Here is a 26,293-nt window from a genome sequence, read left to right as displayed (position 1 = left end):
GCCAGGGCTGTATCCTGGCCCCCCTCCTCTTTACAATCTATATCAACGGCCTAAGTAGCCATCTGGAAGCAGTACAGGGGGCCATTCCGCGTATAGGAGAGGCAGTACTTATAGCCCGCACAGGTATCGGATTGCAACGGTTGTTGGACGCATTTGGGGCTTTTATGGATCAACTTGATCTAAAGGTAAACGCCAACAAATCTCACACCATGGTGGTAGGCCTCCATAGTAAAAAGGCTAAAACTAAATTTTTTAAATGTAAGGGCGAGGTGGTTACAAGAGTGGCTGTTTTTCCTTACCTAGGAGTGCTCTTTGATGAGAGAGGCTCATCGGGGCCACAGGTTAGAGCTAGGGGTCCAGCGGTGGCGAGGTCAACTGCATCACTCATGGGGTTTTCGAAAAGGTTGGGGGCCAGGCCGATGGAGGCCATTAAAAAAATGTACTACTCCAAATGTTTGGCAATTGCTGTTTATGGTTCAGCCCTATGGGGTTATATAAAAGTCGACACTATCCAGAGGGTGGAAAACAGGTTCTTACGATCCCTGCTGTCCGTCCCTCAGTCCACCTTCCACTTCTCGACCCATGTGGAGGTTGGTTTGGACTTTGTTACTGACAGGTTGAGGCTGGCCCCAATAACATTCTGGCTTAGGACATGGCTGAACAGTGAACTATCTCTTAACCATGCTATTATGGCTGATGTCATGTCCCTAGATCACTCTAAATAGGTGCCCTGGCTGGAATACATAAGAAGATCTTTAGCCGAGCTGGGTCGCCCGGAACTTTTCCATTCACCTTCCTGCATTAGGAGAGAGGATATTAGCGTGATCAAAAAGCAATATATGGAGGGGGCGAGACTGGTACGTGAGGAAGGGGAACTGAGGAAGCCGACTGTTAGATCACATTACTTGCTTCTGCATTCCCCATCAATGGAGCCATATCCTGGCATCGTCACTAAGCCGTTCCATAGGTTCCTACTGACCAAGTTTCGGTTCAACTTGATCCATTATCATCTGGGCAGTTACCCCAAATGGGTTAAACCAGAGGCAGCCCCATTTTGTAGATGTGATGATATGTCCATACAAAATACTATGCATTTTACTATGTTTTGTAGGTTTTTTGCTGTGGAAAGGGCTAAATATTTGTTACCAATTTTAAGAAAGGAGGGCTTCACCCAGGTGAGGCCTGCTGTAATGTACCTTCAGCTCTTAGGCAGCACTTATGTTATATTTAGCGTTGCAAACTTCTTGGTAGCTGCGTCCAGAACTAAATCACGCAAAACATGATTATTCTCAACACGAGGTTGCCTGTTTTTCCCTATTGAAATGAAAGCTCTATAATTAAATGCTTCGAATAATTTTTATAATTGATTGCTAACACAAAAATTGTTTTATTATGTGTTATACTGTATATTTTTAACGTATGTACATACATATTTTTATACCTTTTATGATTTTAACAAATCGAATAAAGTGTATTTGACTGACTGGCTAAGTGCAACATTTTTTGTGAGGAATTTTGACAATCTGGTGATGGACAAGGAAACTATTGAAGACAGTGACAGGTTTGGGGGGTAAGAGTTGTGAAGATAAGGTTAGGAGAGTTGTGGAAGATGTTTGTACGATGCCTGGTGAGGGTTTATTACGTCCTAGATAGGCGTGCAGTGATTGACAAGGATGCCAGTTCTTACAGATTAGAGGTGATGCTGGGACAGAGTATGGCAAGTAGAGAATGCAGTTATGTCACATTCTAAGTTGGCCACTGGGATAGACAGCCTGGCACTGAAACAGGCAATGGATGGGGCACTTGCTATCTTCTTTCATAACGTAATAATGTGTGCTTATATCTGGAGTGGACCATTCTTAATCTTTCTAAGATGACTGGAGTAACTTTTAGGAGCACCCTGGTGGCAACATGCCCGTGACACAGCGAGGAAAGTAGACCAGTCACAACAAAAACTTCTGTGCACCAACCCTTTCCACTGCAAGGGTGCAAAAGAACCATCTGCGCCAAGGACAAGTTTGAATAATTACAACGCTGGTCCCTCAGGTGGCCCCTCATGGAGGGAGTTCAGTCGCAGGAGCAGAGTATGAGTGCAGATTTGAGGTCTCCTGCTAACCCCCCGGAAGCAGTGAATGAGAGTGTTTAGAAGGGAGGGCAGAAGAGAAGGCATGATGGGGGATAGACAGCCTTTAGCGCGGCATCCTTTCCCACACTCACAGGGCCACCTCCGAGAGCTGCTCCTTGGTCAGGTTCAGGGGGTGATTGAGCGCCGAGATCCCGTACAACGTGGGGTCAGCGTCCCTTGGGAGGGACGCCCGCAGGAGCCCGTTGTGCAGAACGTTTAGAAAGGACACCATGGCATGCCAGCCTTTGTTGTTAAACCAAACCTGGGAGAGAAAGACAGCATCATTAAACCACGGGGAAGACGTGAAAGAAAGAGAGAAGGGCATGGGGGAACAGTGGGAACGGAGAAGAGAAAGAATGGAAAAGATGGGAAATAAACTAAAATATATACACAGCAACATACAAGAGGCAGACAGAGAGGACAGTGAAAGAAAAAGATTTAAAAGGAGGAATAGGGCAAAAAAACAACTAGATAAATATCAGAAAAGAGTGCACAAAACTGAAAAGAACACTGCAAGGAGAGAGAGGACGAGGTTTAACCCATGTGAGGTTTAAAGGTGGAATGGAGTTGGTGGGGAGTGGCGGAGAGGGAACAAAGAGGAAGAGAGATGAGTGCGCTGTTGACATCAGCGAGGGAGAAGGCACAGTGCTAGCTTCATTGATCTTTTTTATCGCCTTTTCTGCATCATCGGTCATCTACTTCCCCAACATGCCACCTGCTCCTTCAAGGCCACCACCGGGCTGTCCTCGAGGCACTTCTGGGTCGATGCTACGTCAACGCAATGACCCTGCTTCAGCTCTAGTAGGGTCAGCCCTGGCCAGACATTCCCTCTCCTTTAGCTAGTTCCGGGTCGATGCTGGTCAGACAGAGCGACTCTTCTCCAGCCCTCGTGCCCTTGGGGTTAGTACTGGACAGACACTCCGTCAGGACCTCTACTAGACACACACTCACCTTGACATTGTCCCTTGTAGTCAGCCCTTGAATGAAACTGGGAAGGTTCACCAAGAGTCGCTCAAAGGAGCCGCCCTGGAAGGAGAAACAGGGGATATCAGATGCCCATCCTGGTACAAGCCAAGCCAACCCCTGACACCACCCCAATCAGAGGGACAGAGAGCCAGGAGCCTCAGGAAGAGCTGAGGTGGACAACAATCCTTCATGCTGGTCTGTCTGATGTACCCAACAAGCGACAGCAAGTTATCCGGCCCCCAGCAGGCCGAACTATGTGCAGTCACTTTGAAACAACATAGATTCCAAGCCCAAAGCCCACATTTCATCTTCATTCCCATTCGCCCTGTGACAGCACGTCACGCACCACGGCCTACTTTCCATGCACCGCCCGCCCTTTGACCGGATGTCATCAACCCACCACTGAGTCCCCTATAATTAACATTCCATGCTGTAAGATCATGTTATCGAGCACCAACCTGCCACGCTCCACACCACAGCCCCCTCCCACTCTGTGACACTGTATCCTCTCACACATCAGCCCCAGCAGTGCTCAGATGAGCCCTGCGTTCAACTACAGTTGGACACCTACCCGCGTCACATTCAGGAGGGAGCGCAGCTCCCGGGTGGCTCCTTCCAGCTCGTCGGCAGTCAGGATGGTGTCCAAAGTCCGGGACCCGAGTGAGAATCCACCGTACCTGTGGGCAGAAGGGCGGGAAGTGAGATGGGGTGGGTAGGAGGTGGAGAAGGTCAAACAGAAAGAGGGGAGAGGGTGGGAGGGGAAGGAGGGGAAGAGTGGAGGGATGAGCAAAGAATGAGACAAAGCAGGTGACAGGTGTGAGGAGAGAAAGAAGGACATCGCTACTAGTGCAGGATTTACCATTTCAAGTGGTCCACAAAGCGTACAACACACACTCAAGTGTGCCCGCCTCTTAATAGTCATAAACTCGATTTAAAGGCTCATATTTTATCAACCTATAAAAAGGAAGTGAGACATGCTAGGATTTCAACTTCTGAGGCAAGCTACCTCACGTACCTCTACAGTGGGCAGCCTGTTCACTGAGCTTCACTGCTATTAAGACATCCCAGAAGCGGACTCCGCCATCTTGGCCAGAATCCGCTGCACCGGCCCAAGCCATGGCTTCCCAAAACGCTGTACACACGCATTTAGCATGGGATTTTGTGTTTGGTGGGCAACAACACGCTCTGCTGGTACTGTGTGAGAGGGACGAATGTCCTGAATTGATGTTTGTTTAGTGCTCCAGAGCGAGGGGAAGGCCTTGGGTGAACGTAGGCAGGCTGTTTTAGGGTTTCAGAATAATAACTCAGTGGTCTGGGCAAGCAGGCCTCCAGGGAGCAGGTGGGAGCACCCAGGAAATGTGTGGTATGGGAAGCAGCCTCATGTGCACAGGTGTCCTGAATGATGGCACAGTATGATAAGGACATACAGGCCTCTCGTATGGTGGAGGAATGCAGATGGAGACATGTGCCTCCGGCATAGAGTTAGAGTGTGGATCACGGGTTTGGGGTACGAAGCACAGGCTTCCAGTGTGCAGGTTGAGCGGGTCTGTGCATTATCTAAACCCAGGCATCTGATGTGCAGGCACAATGACAATGCAGGTTACTTAGACTCTGCGGTAGGGAGACACGCGCCTCCAGAGCACGGGTACTGTGGGTACTTCGCTGTAGGCAGATATGGGCCTCTGGTGTGCAGAAAAGCGATACTCAGGTGACCCACTGTATGAAACATGTGTCTGGCAGTAGAGGGTGGAGGTACACGCAGGGACTACATTCCATTACTCAGAGCCAAGCCTCTGCCAGGCAGGTAGTGTACGTGCAGATTTCACAAGTAACTACTGTTCACTTTTTTGCAGGTTGCATTGTGTAAGAAATGTATGGAATTAACTGGGCGCCTGCTGAAAGACTGGAGAGGGGGAGGTGCTTGGGTTTGGTGAGGAGAGATGACGTAAATGGTTCTGCCCTACCGGGGTCTTCGCTGCCAAAATCAAGTCACATGCAATTGTTTCAGAGAGGGAAATGGGGAAGAAAAAAGTCCCTCATGCCCTTCTCATGCCAGGTGTGGAGCTCAGCAACACTTTTAAAGTTCTGTGAAGAGTATTTAACCTGCCCGCCACCAGCCTCTGAGGTAACTCCAGCCTCGACCAGCGTCCTGGCGGAGCCGAGGCTGATAACACCCCCTGCACGAGGGAGTGGAAGAGGGTCTGCAGCAGGCACGTGAAGCTCACAGGAGGTGTGCATGAGGATGAGAGGCCGTGCACTGACTTACCTCTGCTCATTCACCAGCTTCTTGGTTCTGAGGCTAGAAGAGAAGAGACAGGAGAAAGGAGTGAGCTTTGCATGGACAGCGACCCTCGCATCGCTGCATCGGAGCGCAGGGACCATCAAAGGTTCATAGTAATCTCTGCATCTACAAAGCGGTCCTAGCCCGTTCCCTATAAGCAGACGCCACTCTTCCCCAGCCCCACAGACAGGGGGTAAGGCCTTTTCCGCCAACTCTAGAAAGAATATACTGCCATAACAGGACTCCAATCCCTCTGGGGACAAGCCTTTCTCGAAAAGACTGAGTTGAGCACAACATATTCTGGAGGATCGTTCCTTCTTTGCTGTCTCTTCTTCTCTTGACCTCCCTCTGAGGCATAGACCGTCTCTTTCCTCCCATATCTGCTCTCTTATTTATTTATTTATTTATTCAAAGTTTTATATAGCGCGAACAAGATCCTTACAGATATCAGAGCGCTTCACAAAGACAGGGTAGGGGCAGTAGGAATGAACAGCGGTAATGGGAGCAACGTAGTAGTCACTAACATGATAGGATAGTAATAACATACTTAGAACATATCAATGTACAATCAGGTAAAGCAGTATCATGATAGGATAGTAATAATATAAAAAGAACATATCGATGTACAATCAGGTAAAGCAGTAATATAAGACAGCACAAGTCATTGATCCCACTACAGTGGTGTTCAGGTACACCTTGGGTGTGTGGGCGGTTTATACCAATGATTTAGTATAGAGGGAGCACTGAGTGGGGGCAGCGGGAGAGTGAATCAGTGATCCACGTGTATCGTATATTGGTCGGTAGTATGAAAGTAGCGTAATACCCCTGCTGCCTCCATCTCTGTCATTTGAATCTTGAGGTCTACCCCCCACCGAGGCCGCCCCCCCCCCCCTCCAGCTTTGCACTTCTACCTTTTTCGGATGATCTTGGGATACGTCTTCACCAGGTAGTCGGAGATGTTCCTGCCCGTCAGGTTCTGCAGGATGTCTCCCGTGTTCCTTTCCACCTGCAGGAGAAGAGCAGGGAATGCTGATGAAAGGTGCATGTGTGCATGGTGTTTGTCCCGCTCACCCTCGTTAGAGCATACAGCGGGGTCTACACTCTCAATAGGATGGATGGAACACAATGTCTGGCGGATGTCATGCATCTCCCAAACTCAACGTAACTAGCAAGGTCTACATTCAAGCCCCTTGGACAGCCCAAGCGTCCAGGAATACTGTAAGAAGGATGGAAGGCGTGAGGTGCGCTACAGAGAGGGGGACTGGGAATATGGTCACTCAGGAAGATGTGTGAGAGAAATACAAGAGTCATTGGGGTCTCTGATACTTCTGGGGTCACACGCATGTGGGCGAGCTAGCAAAAGTGCAACAAACGCTTTCCCTGGTGACTTTGGTTTAAGGGCGATTGTCCCACCCCGCTGTAGAGATTACCCCACAGACATCACAGTTCAGCCCTGAGGATCATTCCATATATTCACAGAGCCCCTGGATGCAAAAGGAGCAGGGCACCACAAATAAATGCCCCACCAAATTATTTAACAGGGGGCATTTATGTATGTTACCTCAAAAGACTGGCTAGACTTTTATTACACAATTGATAAGATCTTCTCCAAGTACATTTTCGTTAACAAAGATTCACAAATGGCCACAGCCAAACTTGGATTTGGCAAACAATATGATAGTTTGAGTTCCAGACTTTAAACAGCATCACTCGACATTACTTATTGTCGAACCAACTAGACGCTGTCAAAGCACCTTTAATATGAGAAAAGACCTGCCCTTGGTCATGCGCGGAAGAATTACTGGGCACAGGTCCCTTTTTATCACTGATAATTCCAAGAAGGTCTTTAGCTGACAGTGAATCCGCAAGAATACTGAATAGAGCTCATTGTTAGGTAAATTCAACAGAATTTACAGATAAAAGTTAGAGAAATGACCTTCCATGTACTATAAAAGTCTGATATAATATCAAAATAATATTGAGGAAGAACACTAGTCCATATAGGAAGAGAGAGCTAAGGTACTGGGTGAGGACTGCAGTAATGAAAAGTCTAATGTCTGTTTCTCAGAATAATTCACTTCGTGGTCTTCTAGACTTTGATTTCTACTCTTTTCTGAGACCGAGGGGTTAGATTTTCTATTTAAACCCCTCAGAGGGTGTATTGGACATTATGATCTCCTCTAAAATAGTTGGAAACACCAACCTCATCAAATAATATATATGTTACGAACAAGGTCAATCACTCGCTAAGATTTGTCGATCTTACTCAGAAACTGCATGTGAGGAGTGAGTCTTTTAATCCGATCAACTAGTAAATTAACAAGGTCTATATACACATTAGACTAAGCTCTCGCGACTGCACTTCACAGACACTGCATTTGATTTCATCCTTCTATGCCAGTTGTGACTGCAAAGGTAATACGTCGGTCACCCAACTGTCCATAGATTTATGACCAAGCTTTCGATTTATGTTTCCTCTTTCTCTTCTTCGATCAATTACTCTCTTCATCACTTTTTTAGCTACTTTCTTCTTAAAGGGCTCATAATTAAATCAGTCTAGGCTTTGTTACAAACAAATGTTACAATGTAGATCGAAAAGCGACTAATTAGACTAGTTTGAATATGCCAACCTATGGTTCCACTGCTCCTTCGTGCTCTCAAATGATTCCGCATCTTTCTTACAGCAAGCTATGTATGTTGTAATGGGTTTGTGTGTCTCCTTTCCAAATTTGCAATTGAAAGAACTGAGCACAGACAGTACATTATGGAAAGAGGCGCTGCATGTGGCATGAAAGCTGCAGCTCTTCAGCAGGGCCCACATTAGTGCAGTGAGGGGACTAGAGTCAGTAAGCTGCATCATCTTACCGAAGCTTGACAGGGGTGCTGTACACCTAGGACCAGTCCTTACCTGAGGGGGTGGGGGGCCTCCTGCAGCCTCTGGGCAGTCTGGCAAGATCTTCCTCATGGCTTCAGAGCTGCACACACAGTCCGGCGATGGCCGCTCTGACGTCCAGTTCCCACTCTGGAAAGTCTGCACCAGGGACGGGGGCAGTTGCGGGGTTCGGAAGTTGGGGTCCATCGACTGGCACTGTTCTCTGATAAAGAAAAGAAAGACAATCTTCAGGCACAGGGGCAAAGGAAAGGATCTGAGAGCAGACAAAGGGCACAGAAGATAAGCACTTAGGGGGACTCTTTCCAAAACCACTGCCGCACAGCACTACAAATGCCCTCAAGAGTCCTTCGAAACAGATGCCTGCAGAGCCACAGTTACAAGCTACAGAGGACGTATGTGCCTACCCCATGCCCTAAAAAGGTTTGTGATTAATTTCAGGTCCCAGAACAGTCCCTCAAAGATGCCACTGTCTCAACCATAGAGTTAACACACACCCAGTGTCCCACAAGAGTGAGAGGTGTACTCACAAGGAGGTCACATCCCTCATGCATTTTGTCCCAAAGCCTGGCTCGGCCAGGAGAGCCTGCAGGAGCTGTGCTGAGCTGGGCTCCCCCGGGGCATCGTCACTGAAACAGAAAAATACAGAGTGAAAAGGACTGCAGTCAAGGGTTGAGAGGGTACACAAAGTACCGTAGAGGGTAAGTATCCTCAAAGATCAGGGGAGGGGCAACCATCAGGGGCAACAGAAATCGAACACAGAGGAATGCATGGCAGGGTCAAGAAGCTCCCGCCCGGGGACACACATGAAGAAGGCCGTGAAGCAGCCAGACTCACCTGAAGAAGGTGTACTGCTGTCCGTACATCCAGGGATCCAGGGGAAGAGGTGGATACTTGCCAAATGGTGGAACAATCAGGCTGAAGAGAAGAGCGATGAACACAAACAGGGCAGGCAGCACGATCTGTGCAACAGGGAGAGACAGGAGGTCAGCCAGGGATGGGGGACCCTCAGAGGAGACCAAGGGAAGTCTGAGGGGACAGTATAAGATCTCATTGTGAGACACAAGGCTGACAGCAAACGCAAGGACTACTGGAGAAGAAAGCAACCAGAGAGCATGCGTAAGGCCGAACGTCGCGGGGTAAACCACTAAAGGAAACACAGGTTCAAGCAAGGAGCGATGAATGCACATATGAGATTAGCCTGGGAGCAGGGGATAACCTCTCAGATGAAGAGTGGCCCTAAGTGTATGCAGAAGACTGGGAAGGGAGTCAAAGAATCAGCATCAAACATGGGGGGGAGAGGGGGCATGAGAAGAGACAAGGTCAGCAGGCAGTGATGGACTCAGCATGAAACAAGGGGTGATTCATCTGAGGAAGCAGCAGGTCTGAACATGAAAATCCACAGAAACAGGAAGGTGAAAGTGCATACCTGAGCGAAGAACCCTCTGCGGCTGCGCCGAGCATAGAGGGCCCTTTTGAAAAACAATGCCCTGAGCTGCTGCCACGTCAGGGCCCAGCCCGTCACCTGGCGGGAGCCTGTGCCAGCAGCACTCTGCAGGTAGTCCGTTTCTTGAGGCTCACCTGGAAATACAGAGGGCGAGGGGTTTGCTTACACTGGAGAGGTAAGAGGGTGAAAGATCCTGCACACCCCAACACTGAAGGGCTCCATCACCTGGTAACAAAGTGCAATATTTCCAAAGAAGTGATGTTCGACTCCACCGTGTCTAAAGAGGGTTCACCTTGACACCGACAGTGAGTTATCAATACAGGATCTGATCAACCGACAACTGGAGGCATAGGTTATGGGATCTGTGACTGAGGGGGATATTTGATACTTTTCTGAAACATAGGCAGCTTTGTCAGAAATGTTTGGTCTTAGTACTACATGCAGGGACAAGACCAGCCTGTTGCCAGCAGCCAGGGATTCATGTTCAAGACACTTATTCTGTCCATTTTTTGGGTTGGTGTGAGCCAGACAATGCCCCTGGGATGTCTTGCTTTCATGCCTGGCAGAGGAGAGTATTTCTGATAAGAGTGATAAACAGAGGTACATCGCGTCCAATGCCTGCAGTGGTAATGGTCACCCACACTTTACCGCTCAAATCATGAATGCGCCCTTCTCCACACTTCTTGTTCCCTCCCTCCTCTATGTGTGCACTACAGCCCGCAGGAGCAGCCCAGCCGAAAGAACAAGTAGTTCCCACTAAAAAACGATGAGCCAGATCCACACGTGATGGTGAGGCTGTCCCCAGGATGCCAAGGCATGAAGGGCCTACCTTTGCGTACTGCTGAATCCAGGCCCAGCAGAGGAGAGAAAAGAAAGCACATCAGACCAAGCACTGACTGCGTTTCACATTTATGTTATCTAAAAAGCATAAAACGCTACACGCCAGGGAGATCTCTCACTCAGGTGCCTGTACACAGATACACACACATCTGTGTCCTACCCTGTATATTGCACACATCCACGCATGCGAGCGTACATACACACACAAACACACACATGCACAGAAATGTTGGCCATTCACCTATGCCAATTCGTGAACATATGTCTTACCCATACTATAGACTTCTGACAAAGGTTCCACGAGAGACTTGAAAGAAGACTTCAGAGAGACATCACAGAAGAGAGACATCTGACAGATATCCCACATTGAGGGACATGCAGAGATATCGTATGTGCCTGCACATTGGCCCGCCTTCACGAGAATAACCCTAACTCTTTTCATAACTCCCACTAAACTTACCTGTAACACTAACCAAGCCCTCATCCCAAAGCCAACTACACTCCTGACCCTAACTCGTTACATCACTCCCCTCTCACCTCACTTGTATCACCAACCTAACCTTAATCACAACCCCAATCCGAACCAAACTCGTAACCCTTTGCGTCACTACCACTAAATTTACCTGAAACACTAATCCCAAACCCAACTGTACTCCAAACCCTAACTATTGCATCACTCCCCCACTAACCTCACTTGTAACACTAACCTAACCTAATCCCAAACACAACCACACCTAACCATAAATCTGTATTACTCCCCACGAATCACACCTCTAACAGTATACAAAGCACACACAAGAAGTCCGTTCAGTTAAGGTTTTTGTAAAAAAAGGGTAGTCTAAAAGGGATCCAAACGACATGGTCCATCAAGTTTTTCTTTTCTTTTGTGAATTGTTTATACCAATATCTGGTATGTACAAGCAGAAGCATCCGACACATGTTTCGTCCGTTGGACTTTTTCAAGGCTGAGTGTCCCGTAGTACAGACATTATCTAAGGCAGTTTAACATAACAGAATGGAAATCTGAAACGCTGAAATGGCGTCCAGGAAAAGTGTCTTAAACTAAGCACAAAGCCAAGCAGTATATTCAACACAAAAAAAGAGTAGAAAGGGGGCATGCACCGCTATGAAGTAGTCTGCGTGAAACGTTCCAACGAGTGTGACGGCCTTGATAAACCTGAATCAACCAAGAAAATGAGTATATCATTCCCATCTAACCTCACTTGTAACGCTAACCTAATTAAATCCCAACCACAACTTCGCATTTTTTAAACAGTTTCTCTTAAAATGATTAAAAGGCTATATGGGAAGTAATCAGTTGAGGAACTGCACTTTAAAACTCTCTACGTTCTACCAGTTCTGCCATAATATTTATTTATTTTAACTTTTACATTGAATATTCCTTTGTTCCAATAGCTAGTCAAAACTCCGTCATATATTATGACATAGCACCTACAGGAATAGGTAGGGCTGAACAATACAGTAAGACACATTTCTGCGGTCTTCAGTAGAATAATACAGCTAACCAGACTTCACAGGCTTGGATAGCAGCGCCGTCACACAGGTGATGGAAACCTTACAGGTTCAGGCAGTGATAGTATACCATCTACCCAAGAATATCCTCTACGGAGGAAGACGATCGCTGGCACTCTTGGTCATACCAGGTTCACCAAGCACTGTGAATACGACATCCTGTGCAGGGCTTCACTGCATAGCCTGGCCCCTTTCAAACCAAAACTATGTTTGTTTTCTGGTACTGCAGCTGCTGGGATAGCAACCAGACCATGACCCATTCCTTCATAGCTGAAGGTATGCTAGTCCTCAAGTTTCTTTGTTCCCTTCAGTTCAGAACGTAAAGCGTCTTGAAGGACAATGCACTTTAGAAGAACACGGCGTCAGAGCATATTACAATTCAACCCTCTGTGTACGTGCTGTACTGATGGTGCATTCTGTTTCTATCAGTGCATTGTTTTATTATATTCACGGTCATTACTTAGTATGATGGTGTAAAAGTTGAGGTCATAATAGAAGTTTGCAGTTATTTCACCTGCTAGTAAATGCCTAGTGTACACGAAAAATCTACCCTAGTGCATAAACCCTCCTTCCTCCAAAGAGGCTTTCTGTTTGCTACTGAAGGGTTTCCTTTAATCAGCAAAATTCCTACTAATTGCCAAGACAGAGGCTGCAATAATTGTCTTTTATTGCCAAATGTAGATAGTTATTATTTTACGTTTCAAGGCTCTGCTTGTGTCTGAGCCACCCCTCACTGAGTCCTTTATGGCACTGGAGGACAGGATAACTTTAGCAGATCGGGTGGCGGCACAGCTTCACCTTTGCTCCTCCTCTTACTGTCCTTTGCAAATTCTGGCTTTTCATTCGTGAATAGGATTAGTAGTGCCTTCTTTTAGACTTATGTTTACTCCCACGAGGACTGCCCCTGCTACATGTGTTCTTACTTTCACTGTTATTTAGGGTGCTCTGTAAGCACTCTTTTCTTATTAGGTCTCGCTATGTGGCTTGCTGCTGCACACGCTTATTACACAGCATGGCACACACTTTTCTTCATTCCTGCACGGTGCCGCTTACACTTTAATCCAAGGAGCCGCATAGTATGCGTCTTTCTTTAATTTTTCTCAATGGCGCCACTTTCAATTCAAATGTAAGGCGTGTCAGAGGTAAGCGCAGTGCTTTAACACATACCATGGCGTCGAGCCTTTATTTATAACGGCGCTGCTTTCAACTGAAGTGCGCCTTTAATCGTTTATGAGCTGCACCGCTTTCTTCCACAACCCACTACAGTGTATTTACAATTCTTTATTTCAGACTGGCAAACCAATGTATTGCCTTTCCGAACGAGCTCCACAGACAGCTGGTTCTTCTCCCGTCCTTTGCCACTGACTCCTGAGCGCTGCTCACTTGTAACAGAAGCCAATCTCTGTGTGACTTGTAACCCTTGAGGCTTTTTAACCATTTAAGTAGAGGTTAACATTTCAACTATATTTTCGGTTAATCATTTTTCTGCCGTTTCACAAATCTCTTGCACCCTACGGCCAATACGGTGGGCTCGAGACTCATGGGGCGAGTCGAAGTAAGCCTGCCCCTCACGGCACAATGCAGTGTTTTGGCTCTGCACAACGCCCACTTCATGGACACCGCACTTTCAATTCTACATCTCCACTTCAAGATGTCTTAAAATGTTATTTACTCAGTGTCACTGCCTGCAGCCTGTCGATCACTCCCTCTCCCCACAGCAGTCACCTACACTAAGGGCGGCAGCGGACTTTAATACACACCGCGTCTCTGCCGTCCCCTCAGCTCCATACTTATATGTGCATTGTAAACAAAAGTGGCAGGCAGCCGAGCCCAGAGTGGGGCACTGCCTCACCGCATTACAGCTCAACTCTGGGGCGTTCAGAGCAGGGGGCATACAAGGCTAGGGGGCCCCCACTGTGCACAGCACTGCTTCCAAGCAGCCAGCCCAGCTGACCTCTGCGAAGGTCCTCTTTCATCCCCCCCCCTTTATGTGTGCACCTAATCGCAACCCCATGCAAAGGCAACATATGAATTCAGTTACCTTTGTGCAGCAACACAAGGAGAAGCCTATTTTGTATCTGATAAAATTAAACACAAACCAACAAACTGTTGACAGTCATAGTGAGTCAAATGCACAGTTTTTTTCACGGATGGTGTGAAAGATGCTTCCGTGACACTTACGCCACCCCCCTCCGAGGCTAGTCTAAAAGGATCAACATTAAAAGAAAACAGGTTGCATTTAAAAAAAGAAAAATGAAATGTTTTCTTTTCATTTTTAAGTGCAGGCAGTGGTCCAGTCTTAAATCATTTTTTTACAAACATTCCTAAAGGGGAAGTGGTCCCTTGGGGACCCTTCCCATTTGCGAGTGGGTTACTACCGACTTGAAGTTGGTGGTAAAATGTGAATGTTTTCTGATTGCATTTTGGTCACAAAACATTCCTACATATTGTTGCGACTCGGTATTAGTAAGGGACGCCCTAAACACACTCCTTCCTAATACCGAATCGGTATGTATTCGCAATTCCAAATTGCGATTCGGTAACATGTTACCGAATCGCAAATTGAAATTCATATTTACCAAAATGCTTTCTACCGGTCGCAAACGGCCTGATTCGCGGAATCGGGCTGTTTGAGCCCGGTAAAATGCATGATCCATGTGGCCCTACACGCTAAAAGGTGTACTAGCACAACAACCCGATTCTCCATTTGCGACCGCTAAAACCATTCATACATCTGGCCCTAAATCCATAACCTGCTCACACACGGCTCTTCCACAGACACGGGTCCTAGCGGCCTCCCAGCTGCCATCTTAAAACCTAATGTTCTGCTAAACCTCCCGCCCACAACAGTCGACATCGCACAAACCCCACACTGCACGCCTGCTTTGTTGATTCCTGTTTTACAGAATAAACGGGGTGAGGTTAAGGCAGAGGTTGAGCAATTGGGGCTGGGCAAAGTACAACAAGAACATCTTAGTCTTTACCCAGACACACCGGTTTGTATCACATTAAGAGACGACTCTCTCCTAACAAAGAAGATTTTTCACAACCGGGGCTTAATGCAGGGCTGTGTCCTTGCCCTTCCTTACTTTTATTTGTATCTTTCTAATCCAGGCTCCGCTGGTCACATGAAAGAGCGTGCCCTCGCCAGCTAGGGAACTCGCCAGTGCAGCTGGTGTAATACACAAACTACATGATCGTGTGGCTTGAGTTCGAGATGGATCCCTGAGTAAAGGATGTGTTCACTCTGTCCCTAGACACATAGAAACCTACACAGATGCAGGAGACCCGTGCACCTGTACACACAGACTTCCACAGCTGTACAGGAACCAGCAGAGACCTCAAGCACCTCCGGGGATGCGCAAACCCATCCAACGTACTCAGGTTCTCATCTACGTTGCTCCCTTTAAGGCCCTGCAGGGTTCATGGCCCACAGAATCAACTGACAGGTGTTGCAGAAGCACACAAACCCCAGAACCTGAAGCCACTCCCATCTATAGATGGCTACTATCCACTCCACATCCACAGCACTTACACGGATACAGAGGCACCGCGAGCAGGGCCTGCAGAGATACAAGCACTTCACACACAAGCAGGCACCTTGAACATGCAGACACTGAACCCTCGCAAAGGTACACGCGGAGTCACCTCACACTCACAGGTCCTTCCACAGGCACAGAAGCACCTGCACAGGTTGAACCACAGGCACCAATGATTAACACACAGGCACCTTGAACATGCAGACACTGAACCCTCGCAAAGGTACACGCGGAGTCACCTCACACTCACAGGTCCTTCCACAGGCACAGAAGCACCAGCAGAGGTTGAACCACAGGCACCAATGATTAACACACAGGCACCTTGAACATGCAGACACTGAACCCTCGCAAAGGTACACGCGGAGTCACCTCACACCCACAGGTCCTTCCACAGGTCCTTCCACAGGCCCAGAAGCACCTGCACAGCTTGAACCACAGGCACATACCATTTACACACAAACCCTTCACACAGACAGGAACCTTGAACAAAGACACTAAATCATGCATACACCGGTACCTTTAGAGAGGTACACACACTGTCACCAGACACTGACTCACCTGTAGCCTCAGCGTCCACAGCATCTCCATCACCACAGGCCTTCTCCGGAGCACAGGCGGAGGCTCTTCCACTGACGCTCCCCAGCTGCACTGCTACACTGCCGTCTGCAGAGAACAGCAAGACAGGTCACCCCAGGATGGCAGTGAACCCCACAGACCAGTGTACGCGTCCAATGAGGAGCAGTGAAGCTGTGCACACAAGCATGGGCAGACCTTGGCAGTGAAGCTGTGCACACAAGCATGGGCAGACCTTAGCATTTCTGCACATTCAGACTTTAGCCTGTCCTTCACAAACAGCTCCCAACCTGCCCTGCAGTGCTCAGCCTGGCCTGTCCTAGGCAGTCAGGCATTGGTCCATAGTGCACATGCAAAGCTCATACCTTTATGTACGTGACAATGAATTGATCAAGCAGATACATATCAACTGATAGGATAAGAGCCAAAAGCAGAGCCCCACCCAGTCTGCACCACAGGGACAGGCAGCAGCCCTCCGCAGGTTAACAAGCACTGAAAATCCAAACTGTTTACTGGGAGTATCACCAGGGTCAGCTACTATAGCACCGTACCCAATGCCATTGCTGACTGACCATGAGGGCCAGCCAGGCTTGAATTAGAGGCCGGACTCTAGCTTGAGCCCAAGCAACATTTGAATGAGGGCCACAGGCGAGCCAAGGGACAGATCGGATTGGTAAATGAAAAGAAACAAGCAACACGCTGCAACACAACGAAAAGCTGCCTTTACACAGTATGGGTGTAAATGAAATACAAAAACAAGTATCCTTACCCAGTGGAAGTGCAGTTTCAAACAAACACAGAATAATAAAGTGAGACTGTCTGGCAAGTGAGCTGACCCTGGCATATCGGTCCCATTGAGGCCATATGATCCGGACTGATCACCCCCTAAGACCTCGCAAGTATTACCTGCGCTGAAGCCTCACATCGTGGGAGGAAAGCCATAGTTAGACGTGTGACCGCCTGCGCTGCTTTACGCCTAACCCTGCGCTATGGATAAAACCATGCGCGTTTATTTGTAAGCCTGCAGTTTGTTTTACACTAATGACACATATAATCGTTCTTTGTGAGTTTTCACCCCTTTCGTGCGTTACTTCACACTGGGCTTGCTTCACTAGTTTCTGGAGCAGTTGCTTCTCCGGTCAGGCTTATTCATTTTGGGAGTTTAGTAAAAATGTGCAAGTCAGCCTTACTGAACACCTTGGACTAATTTAGCTGATAAAAGATAACTGTGCTCTGGCCAGTGTCCTAGCTTATAATACCCGAGACATGAGCTTATCATATTATGAAAAAATTACAGATTCTTTGCTAGGCTTATATCCCTATCATTGATCTTATCATTCTCTGGCTCATGCTCTACTGTGAATTGTGCGGCTCTGCTGCCTCTATTGCTGCTGCACGGATGACAGCCCGCTGCCCACAGACCAAAACCAGAGCCCCCTTGACTGGTCACTCGTGTGCCTGTTACACTGTTGACATCCAGGTCCCTCCAGGAGTCCATAAACTTACCTCTAGGTCTCCGTGATGCACCATTGATGGGCCTGCTCCCTGCAGGAGTATATGAGCTTTCCTCTATGCATCATCAATGTACCTGTGACGGCCTGGTCTCTCCAGAAGTTCATAAACTTACCTCTACATTGTAGGAAGCTGACGGACAAGTTACTTACCTTCGGTAATGCCTTATCTGGTAGGGACATGATCTAGCCGCCGAATCCTTACCTTTGAACTTCCAGGCGTCACCACCTTAGGCAAAAAAGAAGCCCTAGTGCAGAGCACTACTTTGTCCGGAAAGACGGCCAAGTAAGGAGGCTGAGAGGCCAGAGCCTGCAATTTGCTCACGTTCCTGGCAACAATTATTGCCACTAAGAAGGCTGGTTTGATAGTAATCAGCCAGAGGGGGCAATTGTTCAGGGGCTTCAAAGGTGCACACATTAAATAGATAAGAATCCGTTAAAGTCCCACTGGGGCACGACAAATGGTGAGGGGGGAAACAAATGCATAAGCCCCTTCAAGAATCTATGTACAATCAGGGATTTAAAAAAATACGGTTGATCTGGCAAGCATAGAAAAGCAGAAAGGGCTGACCCCCTTCAGAGTGCCCAGAGCAGAGCCCTGCTGGGCCAAAGAGAGAATGAAAAGAAGAATGTCAGAGAGGGAGGCAGGCAGGGGTCAACAGACCAATCTGTACAATATTTTCAAACTTTTTGCCATCGCAGGCGTGTACCGATTTGGTGGAGGGACGCCAGGCTGCCAGGAACAGCTCGTAGACTTCAGGAGGAAGGTCAATAGCGGTCAACTGTTGCTGCTCAATCTCCACGCAAGGGTGCAGAGGTTCGGGTGGAGGACTTTCTTCTGCCACGGCGACAGGAGATCCTCCCGAAGGGGCAGGGTGATCGGAGGATCGATGCTCATCAGCAGAAACTTGGGATACCAAACTCTCAGTGCCCAGTCCGGAGCCACAAGGATGACTTGGGCCCAGTCGCTCTTGATCTTCTTGAGCACTCTCGTCTGGAGTGGTATGGGCAGAATGGCATACAGGAGGCCTGAACTCCACTCCATAAGAGCCGTTTTGAAAACTACAATGTGCAAAAGTGCTGATATTACGCGTTCTCGCCAGAGGCGAACAGATCTAACCAAGGCTCTCCCCACCGATAAAAGAACCCATGCGCCACCTCCGGATGGAGACGCCACTCGTGATCCGCTAGGCACTGACAGCGGAGTTCATTCGCCCTGGCGTTCAGGGAACCGGCCAAATGTTGAACCACCAACCTAAATTAAATCGTACTTGTATAGCGCACGAATCACCCCCGAAGGGGTATCTCTGCGCTGGGGGCTAATCCAAGGATATGCCCTGATGTTCCAGCCATGTCCAGAGGCGAAGAGCCTCTTGACAAAGCGTCCATGACCCCACCCACCCTGTTTGTTGCAGTATCACATGGCGGTGGTGTTGTCTATGAACACCTGAACTAGCCTTCCCTTGAGAGATGGTAAGAAGGCTTTCAGTGCCAAACAAGTCGCTTGAAGCTCCAGCAAGTTGATGTGGAGCTCGGCTTCCGCCAGACACCAGAGTCCTCTGATCTCCACCTCTCCCAGATGACCGCCCCATTCCAGAAGTGACGCATCTGTCACCACCGTGAGATCTAGATGGGGAAAGGAGAGGGGTCTGCCTCTGACCCAATCGCGGTTTGTCAACCACCACTGCAGATCATTCGCAGTTCACTCCGACATCTGGACTAGGTCGGCGAGATTCCCCCAATTCCGCAACCATTGGAACTTCAGGTCCCATTGCAGAGCACGCATATGCCACCTGGCATGATCCACCAACAGGATTCAGGAGGCCATGAGGCCCAGCAGCCTCAGTCATTCTGACCGAAATCCAGGATAGAGGCTCAAACATCGGAATCGTAGCCCGAATATCCTGGACTCGCCGCTCGGGATGATAGGCCCGAAACTGCACCATGCCCAGAACGGCTCTGATGAAGGGGAGTGTGGCACTTCGCCTGGGATTTCAAATAGGCTCACGGACACCGGGGTGCTTGGCAATGAGGGTTTTATTATTTTATACAGACGCCTCTTCTTCACTGGTAGGCGGTAGAAGGGGAGGGGGTCGTCGATCTCTTCTGACGTGCTTCTCGCGGTTCCCAGTCTCCGCTCCCGGTGTCTCCTGGGAGTCGTAGGCCGATCTTCCGCCGTGGTCCACGCCGGTACAGCAGCCGCCAGGAAGGAAAGGACACCAGCGTTAGTGCGGCACCCTCTTGTGGGTTGAAAGGGAAGGGGTAGTGAGGACACACACGTGCTATTTAAAAAAAAACCTGTCTCAGTGCCGGTGCGTGAGGGGGGGGTTGTTTACACTAGGTGTGCCGAATGCTCCTCAGGGTGGTTTACTCCACCTCCGTCCTGCCCAGCCCGTGAAGCGAGCCCGTACCTGTTCTAGCCACACTTCTCGGGAAGTGTGGCTGGGCGCTGCGCCGTCCCGTTGGCCTCCCGGCTTGTCGTTGGAGTCTCGGTCTCCGCCTCCTGCTCCTTCCGGGCTCCGCTCTTCTTCCCTGGATGTCTCCGTCCTCCGCTCCCGCAGAGTCGCCTCCTCTGTCCTCGGCTCTCCTCGCGCAACCTTCGTCCTCGGCTCTCCTGGCGCCTCCTCCGATCTTCGCTCTTCCTGACTCTCCTCCGCAGTCCACCAGTCTTCCTCTCTCCTCGGTCTCCAGTCCGCTCCTCCCGCTCCGTCTTCTCGCCAACACTCTCCTTCTCCACCTCCGGATGTATCACACACCTGTGCAGAGTCCGGGCTGGGTTTCACCTGCAGTGGATGGGCGGTGTCTGTCTCCAGCTCCGCCCAATTAAATAAACATGGGTCCGTAGTCTGCATCCCTCGGTCATAGGTCGTGTCCGCTGGCGTCTTCCAGGCATCTGTATGCTGTGCAAAAAGAGGGGAGACGTTAACAGGCAGGCCAGGAGGGCCCGAGTCCGGGTCCTTCTCGTCACAGGGAGCATCTGAGAAGGGGTCAGGTGTCACTTCGGGATGTTGATAGTGAACCCCAGTGAATGCAGGAAGTTCACCGCAGTCTGGAGGTGGGAGATGACTGCTTGGGTCAAGCCAGCCTTCAACAACCAGTCGTTGAGATAGGGGATGACTGGAGTCCCTGATCTGTGCAGATGAGCTGCGACCACCACCATCACCTTGGTGAACACCCGAGGGGTCCTGGTAAGGGCAAAGGCGAGCACGGTAAGCTGAAAGTGCTCGTGGCCCACCGTAAACCACAGTTAGCGCCGATGGGCAGGCAGATGGGGATATAGAAATAGGCGTCCTGCAAGTCTAACGCTACCATCCAGTTTCCCGGGTTGAAGCCTGAGAGGACCTGAGCAAGAGTGAGCATCTTGAACTTTTCTTTTCTGAGAAAGTAGCTGTGGGCATGGAAGTAGAGGATAGGACGAAGGCCTCCATCCTTCTTTGGAAACAGAAAATAACGGGAATGGTAACCACAGCCTATTTCTGGCCTGGAAACCCTCTCTATAGTTCTCTTGGCCAAGAGAGAATTGACTTCTTCTTGAACAAAGACAAGGTGATCCTCCGTCTGCCGACCGTAAGTTGGAGGCATGGAAGGAGGGGTAGACTCGAAGGGGAGGGAGTAACCCCTTCGGACTATTTGTAGAACCCACCAGGATGAGGTGATGTCCCGCCAGTGGTGGAGGTGAGGATGTAGCCTGCCACCAACTGGACGCTCATGAACCGGTATGGTCGGACTCAGAAGGGTTTGAGGGGGAGGGGTTTGTGGCCAGACCTGACATTTGGCCTCCCGACCCGCATGGTAGGGGTGAACCGCACCCACGGCCACGCAGAGGTTGCTGATTGTACGGGGTCCTTTGACTTGGGCAGGGCTGGCGTGGGTGGAAGCCCCTTCCGTAGCCACGAAAGGAGCAAAAGGCGGACGCAGGCTGGGATAGCACTGAGAGGCCCATGGACTTGGCAGTAGCCCGCTACTCCTTAAAGTGTTCAACTGCGGCACCGGCCATGTCTCAGGAGACGGGAGCCATCAAAGGGTATGTACATGAGGTTGGCGTTGACATCCCCCAAAAAGCCAGACTTTCTCAGCCAGGCAAGGCGCCTAATGGCCACCATCGAGGAAATCGCTCTGCTTAGCGAGTCTGTCGTGTCTAGGCCACAGCATATGGCAAACTTTGCTGCATCCCTCCCTTATGCAACAGCTTGGGAGGGCAGCCCGGGCCTCCTCCAGGACTTGTGGGAGCACCTGTGCAACCGTTTTCCAAAGCGAATGGGAATAACGTCCCAAGAGACATGCAGTGTTTACCAACGGCAATGCAAGGCTCGTGGAAGAGAAGATCTTCCTAACAAAGCTGTCCAGTCTTTTTGATTACCTATCCCGGGGTGAGGAAGGGAATGCACCACGTGAAGTAGAGGCTTGGACCACCAAGCTCTCGAGGTTGGGTGGTTGGAGAGGAAAGCTGGGTCACCCAGTGCATGGCGATGGAGGTGGCCAACAGTTCTGTTCACAGGAGCCCCTGTACTGGGCTTGGACCAGGTGCCCAGTAGAACATCTGTCAAGGCCTTGTTAAATGGCAAGGGTTCAGAGGTGGAGACACCAGGCTGCAGGAACTCTGTCAAGACATTGGCCTTGCCTGCTACAGTAGGAAGTTGCAGGTCCAAGACCTCTGCAGCCCTACGTACCACCATTTCAGATGAAGCCCCCCTCCTCCAAAGCCAGATTAGGGGAAGACAGCATGCCTGGCTTTGGGGAGGTGTCCAAGCCGCTGGCATTACCCAGGTGCTTGTACCAGTTAATTCCCTCATTGAAAAGCGGTATTTCTAAGGGATCCTGCTGCCCCTCCCAATCCTCATACAATCCTAGCCCTTCAGGATAAGGCACAGGATATGGCATGAAGCCCAACGGCTCTGTCAGCGCCGGTATCTGCGTGGGTGGATCAGTGTCATATGGAATAAGGATGGAGGAGGCACCGCCGTTGAGCGCTGGTGACGTTGAGGGTACCGGTGTCAGACACGGCTACAGGGAAGGTCAAGTGGGTATGACCAGCGCCGTATTTGGGTACGGATCCAAGAGGCTTGGGTCCCTGGGTTGGAACCGACGGTGCAGAACCCAACGGAACTCCTTCTGCAGAGACTGCAGGTCCCGAAGGGCGCCGGCAGGGTCAGGGCATCCAAATATGGCGCACATGGCATCATACAAAGTTTTCAACTGGACAGGGGTCGCTCTCAGCCTCGGGAAAGGAGGGAAATGCGGATTCAACTCAGGAACCCGATCTGCGGAGCGGGCCCTCAAACACTGAGACTCCTCTATCTTGTCAGGTAATGGACGGGGTGAAGTCGAAGCATGGCTTGACTTCTTATGTTGTTTGTGGAGCTTCTTACCTGACCTCAACGACTTCAAATGAGAGGAGGAAGACATGGATCCCCCAGAGCGGTGCTCGGACATTCCTATCGACCATGACCGGGAGAGGGAACGAGATCAAGCAAGCTTCAGGGATTCAACGGATTCTCCACTGGCTGGCACGGAAAGAAAAGAACTGACATCAGCGAGCAGAGGTGGCGCCTATATAGAATGACGCGGATGTCATGATGATGACAAAAACATGCAGAGTCGACCAATGCTATCTATTGGCACGCAGGGGTACTGCTATCAAAAATCTTCCTGATCCAGCTTGACGCCTGGAAATTCTAAGGTAAGGAATCTGCGGCTAGATGTCTCTACCAGATTCAGTTTATAATGGACCAAAAAAGAGGTACACTGTGTGAAGAATCCAGGCAAATCCCAGTTGGCTTACAGAGGCACAAATGATAACCCAAATGCTCTTTTTTTGTTGTAGTGTGGGAGAGCAGACAGGCGTATCAGAGGGTAGTGTTAAGCATTTATTGACACACACAATAAATGAGACACACACTCAAGAATAAATCTGAGACCAATTTATATAAATACCACTTCTTTTGATATGAATTTAGATACCAAGATCATGAATTTTTATACGTTTCAAAAGTTGACACTTAATCTGGTCAGGACACATCAAGCCTTGGTTGGTGATCGGTACCCGAGGTATTGGTACTGCGCAGCTCCGATCGGTGGAGGCATCCCCACACTTGGAGGGAGGGCTCATCTGACCTGTAGGAGCACAGTGACCTCTTTCTGGGTGTCTGTAGCGTCGGTTGTCCCCGTAGGCAGTAGGTCGGTAAATCGGACCTTGCTTCTTTGGTGCCTGTGGTTGCAGGCGAGTAGCTCCTCTAGTTCAGGGGAGTTTCTTTGGCGATTGGCAAAGTACTGGCAGCCCGTCGGGTTTCTTGGAGCCTGCACAGTAGCAGGACAAGTCAATTGCTCCATGAGGGTTGGGTGCAGGAGGCAGGCTGGAAGGGTTGACACCAAGTCAATCGTACTCCTCTGTTCTTGAGTTAGCAGTCTTCTTTGCCCACTTCTTTTGGGTCTGTTGAAATCTGAAGTTCTGGTATACCGGGGTCCCCTAAATACTTAATTTATGGGTGTTAAGGGGAGTGAGAGGTAGTAGCCAATGGGCTACTTACCCTTGGGGTCACTACACCCTTCAGATGACCACTTCCTTTGGGGAGTGGGAATCACTCTGTCCCAGAATTCCGAATTCCACATTCCAACACACAAGATGGTGGAACTACTATCTTCATGTTCACTTCAGGCTACCCACCCTAGAAGTGAGCCAAGCTTGGCAGTACAACACGCCTCCTACAGAGCTTATTTTCTCACCAGTCCTGTTGCCAGATGGGCCCAGGGCAGGGGGTGGAATTTCCCCTGTCTGTGGAAACCATGGGTCACATATCAGAAACGGCAGAGGCCTTTGGAGCCCCCTGTCTTGATATGCTGATTTACTAGCCTTCTTGGAGGAGGAGGAGGAGGTGTAAACACATCCCACCAGAGTAGTCATGGTTTCTGGTCTCCGAGAGTAGGGCTCTCACCTCCTAGGGGGGCAAAAACTAATTTGTGGTGGCAGACTATCCTCGACCAGTCAGCCAGGACACTGGAGGGCTAGTAGGGTTCAGGGAGTACCACGAAGATACCTTCTGGGTGCAGGTATTAATAAATCCATCACTGGAATCAGTGTGGGTTTATTAATACATGAGGTGTTTGATACCAAAGACCATATGTTTCAGTCAAGCCCTTATGTAGCTCCGAAACTCGTTTTGCCCAGTGCCCAGTACATACCTTAAGCTGCCTTCCCTGTTCACTTGTACTGTCATTAATTGAACGACCCAGCACCGGGGCATATCCGCTCATGCAGATATGTCCTCATGTAATATAATGCACGCTGCCTTAGGGCTGTAAGGCCTGCTATAGGGGCGACTTACAAATATAACATGCAGTGTTAGGGGACATGGCACACAGGGGGTGTGCCATGTCGTGTTTTCACTTTTTAGAGCATGATTTTGGTGCTGGGTCCCTTAGAGTGGCACAAGATGTGCTGCAGGTCTTGGAGACCCTCTTTAGTATCTATGCCGTAGGTACTAGGGGTACCATTTACCAGGGGCTTACAAGGGTGCTAAAGGCCTGGCTACGTGGGGATCAATTGAACAGTTACTTTGTTTTGCGGAAAGAACACTGGCACTGGGGACCCGGTTAACAAGAACCCAGGGCCCTTCAGTCAAAGTTGCATCAAATACCAGCCAAAAAGTGGGGGAACTTCTGCTACAGAACCCCAGTTTCTTACATAGGTGTCATCGATATAGATGACACCCTGCTCCCTCCAGGACCTCAACCAGCTGCATTCTTCGACTCGCACTAGTTGTCAGTTCCTCACTACTGTCCGCCTGCTCACCATCCCACCATCCCGATAACAATCTGCCGCTCCATGCAGGTTTTTAAACACAGGACACCAACTCAAGTCAGGAAGTTAATTCATGGTAACCTGGCAGGTGGGGCACAACAAGCACAGTGGAGAAATACACGTGCCACTGTGATATGTATGTACCATAGAGATGTGCATGTAATATTGAGAAGTGCATGTGATATTGTTAAGTGCATGCAACATGGTAAGAGACATGTACTATTCTGAACTGTGTGTGCCATAGATACATGCATAATATGGTGATGTGCATGTGCCATGGAGATACAAATGTACTATCATGATGTGCCTGTATCATGACATTATGCATGTACCATTGCGATGTGTGTACAACGGAGATATGTATGTAACACTGCAGTAAGACTAAGAGATTTTCACTATACGCGTACCGCTGAGATATGCATGTTGCATGAGTATACACATTCCATGTAAAGAAGTAAGAACACTTGTGATACGAATGAATCATCTACGTCTAATGACAGGATTAAAACACCTTATTCGTTTCACAAGCGCCTCCCCATCTTACCTTGTATTCTCACACTGTCCTGGCAGAGGTCAGCAGCCCCTTTAAAGACGCCCACATCTCTTTCAGGCTCTTCCATATCAACGTTTGTCTCTTCCGCAACCTTTAAAAATATCTGGAATGTATAAATGAACATTATGAGAAAACAAGAAACGATTACAGACTCTCCCTTCCCCTGTTGTGCTACATTGTGTAAAGAGCTCTACACACAATGAAATGCATGTGCATGTTCCTACTGCCTCACACTGC

At 49.2% G+C, this 26,293-nt stretch overlaps 1 protein-coding gene across 1 annotated transcript in view; it reads right to left on the bottom strand.

Annotated features, from left to right (window-relative positions):
• The window catches only part of ABCA7 (ATP binding cassette subfamily A member 7), a 198,065-nt gene that overhangs the window by 50,671 nt on the left and 121,101 nt on the right, over positions 1 to 26,293 (bottom strand). The window contains exons 26-36 of the mRNA XM_078670677.1: positions 26,048 to 26,159; positions 16,180 to 16,284; positions 9,692 to 9,843; positions 9,100 to 9,224; positions 8,793 to 8,891; positions 8,281 to 8,467; positions 6,284 to 6,378; positions 5,358 to 5,390; positions 3,663 to 3,768; positions 3,077 to 3,151; positions 2,218 to 2,387 (exon numbers count right to left, since the gene is read on the bottom strand). Coding sequence (XP_078526803.1) covers positions 2,218 to 2,387; positions 3,077 to 3,151; positions 3,663 to 3,768; positions 5,358 to 5,390; positions 6,284 to 6,378; positions 8,281 to 8,467; positions 8,793 to 8,891; positions 9,100 to 9,224; positions 9,692 to 9,843; positions 16,180 to 16,284; positions 26,048 to 26,159 — 1,259 coding nt within the window. The remainder of the gene's footprint in view (positions 1 to 2,217; positions 2,388 to 3,076; positions 3,152 to 3,662; positions 3,769 to 5,357; positions 5,391 to 6,283; positions 6,379 to 8,280; positions 8,468 to 8,792; positions 8,892 to 9,099; positions 9,225 to 9,691; positions 9,844 to 16,179; positions 16,285 to 26,047; positions 26,160 to 26,293) is intronic.

Source organism: Lissotriton helveticus, chromosome 12 (assembly GCF_964261635.1).
Source record: "Lissotriton helveticus chromosome 12, aLisHel1.1, whole genome shotgun sequence".
Classification (NCBI taxonomy): domain Eukaryota; kingdom Metazoa; phylum Chordata; class Amphibia; order Caudata; family Salamandridae; genus Lissotriton; species Lissotriton helveticus.
This window is presented reverse-complemented; position numbering and strand designations above follow the sequence as displayed.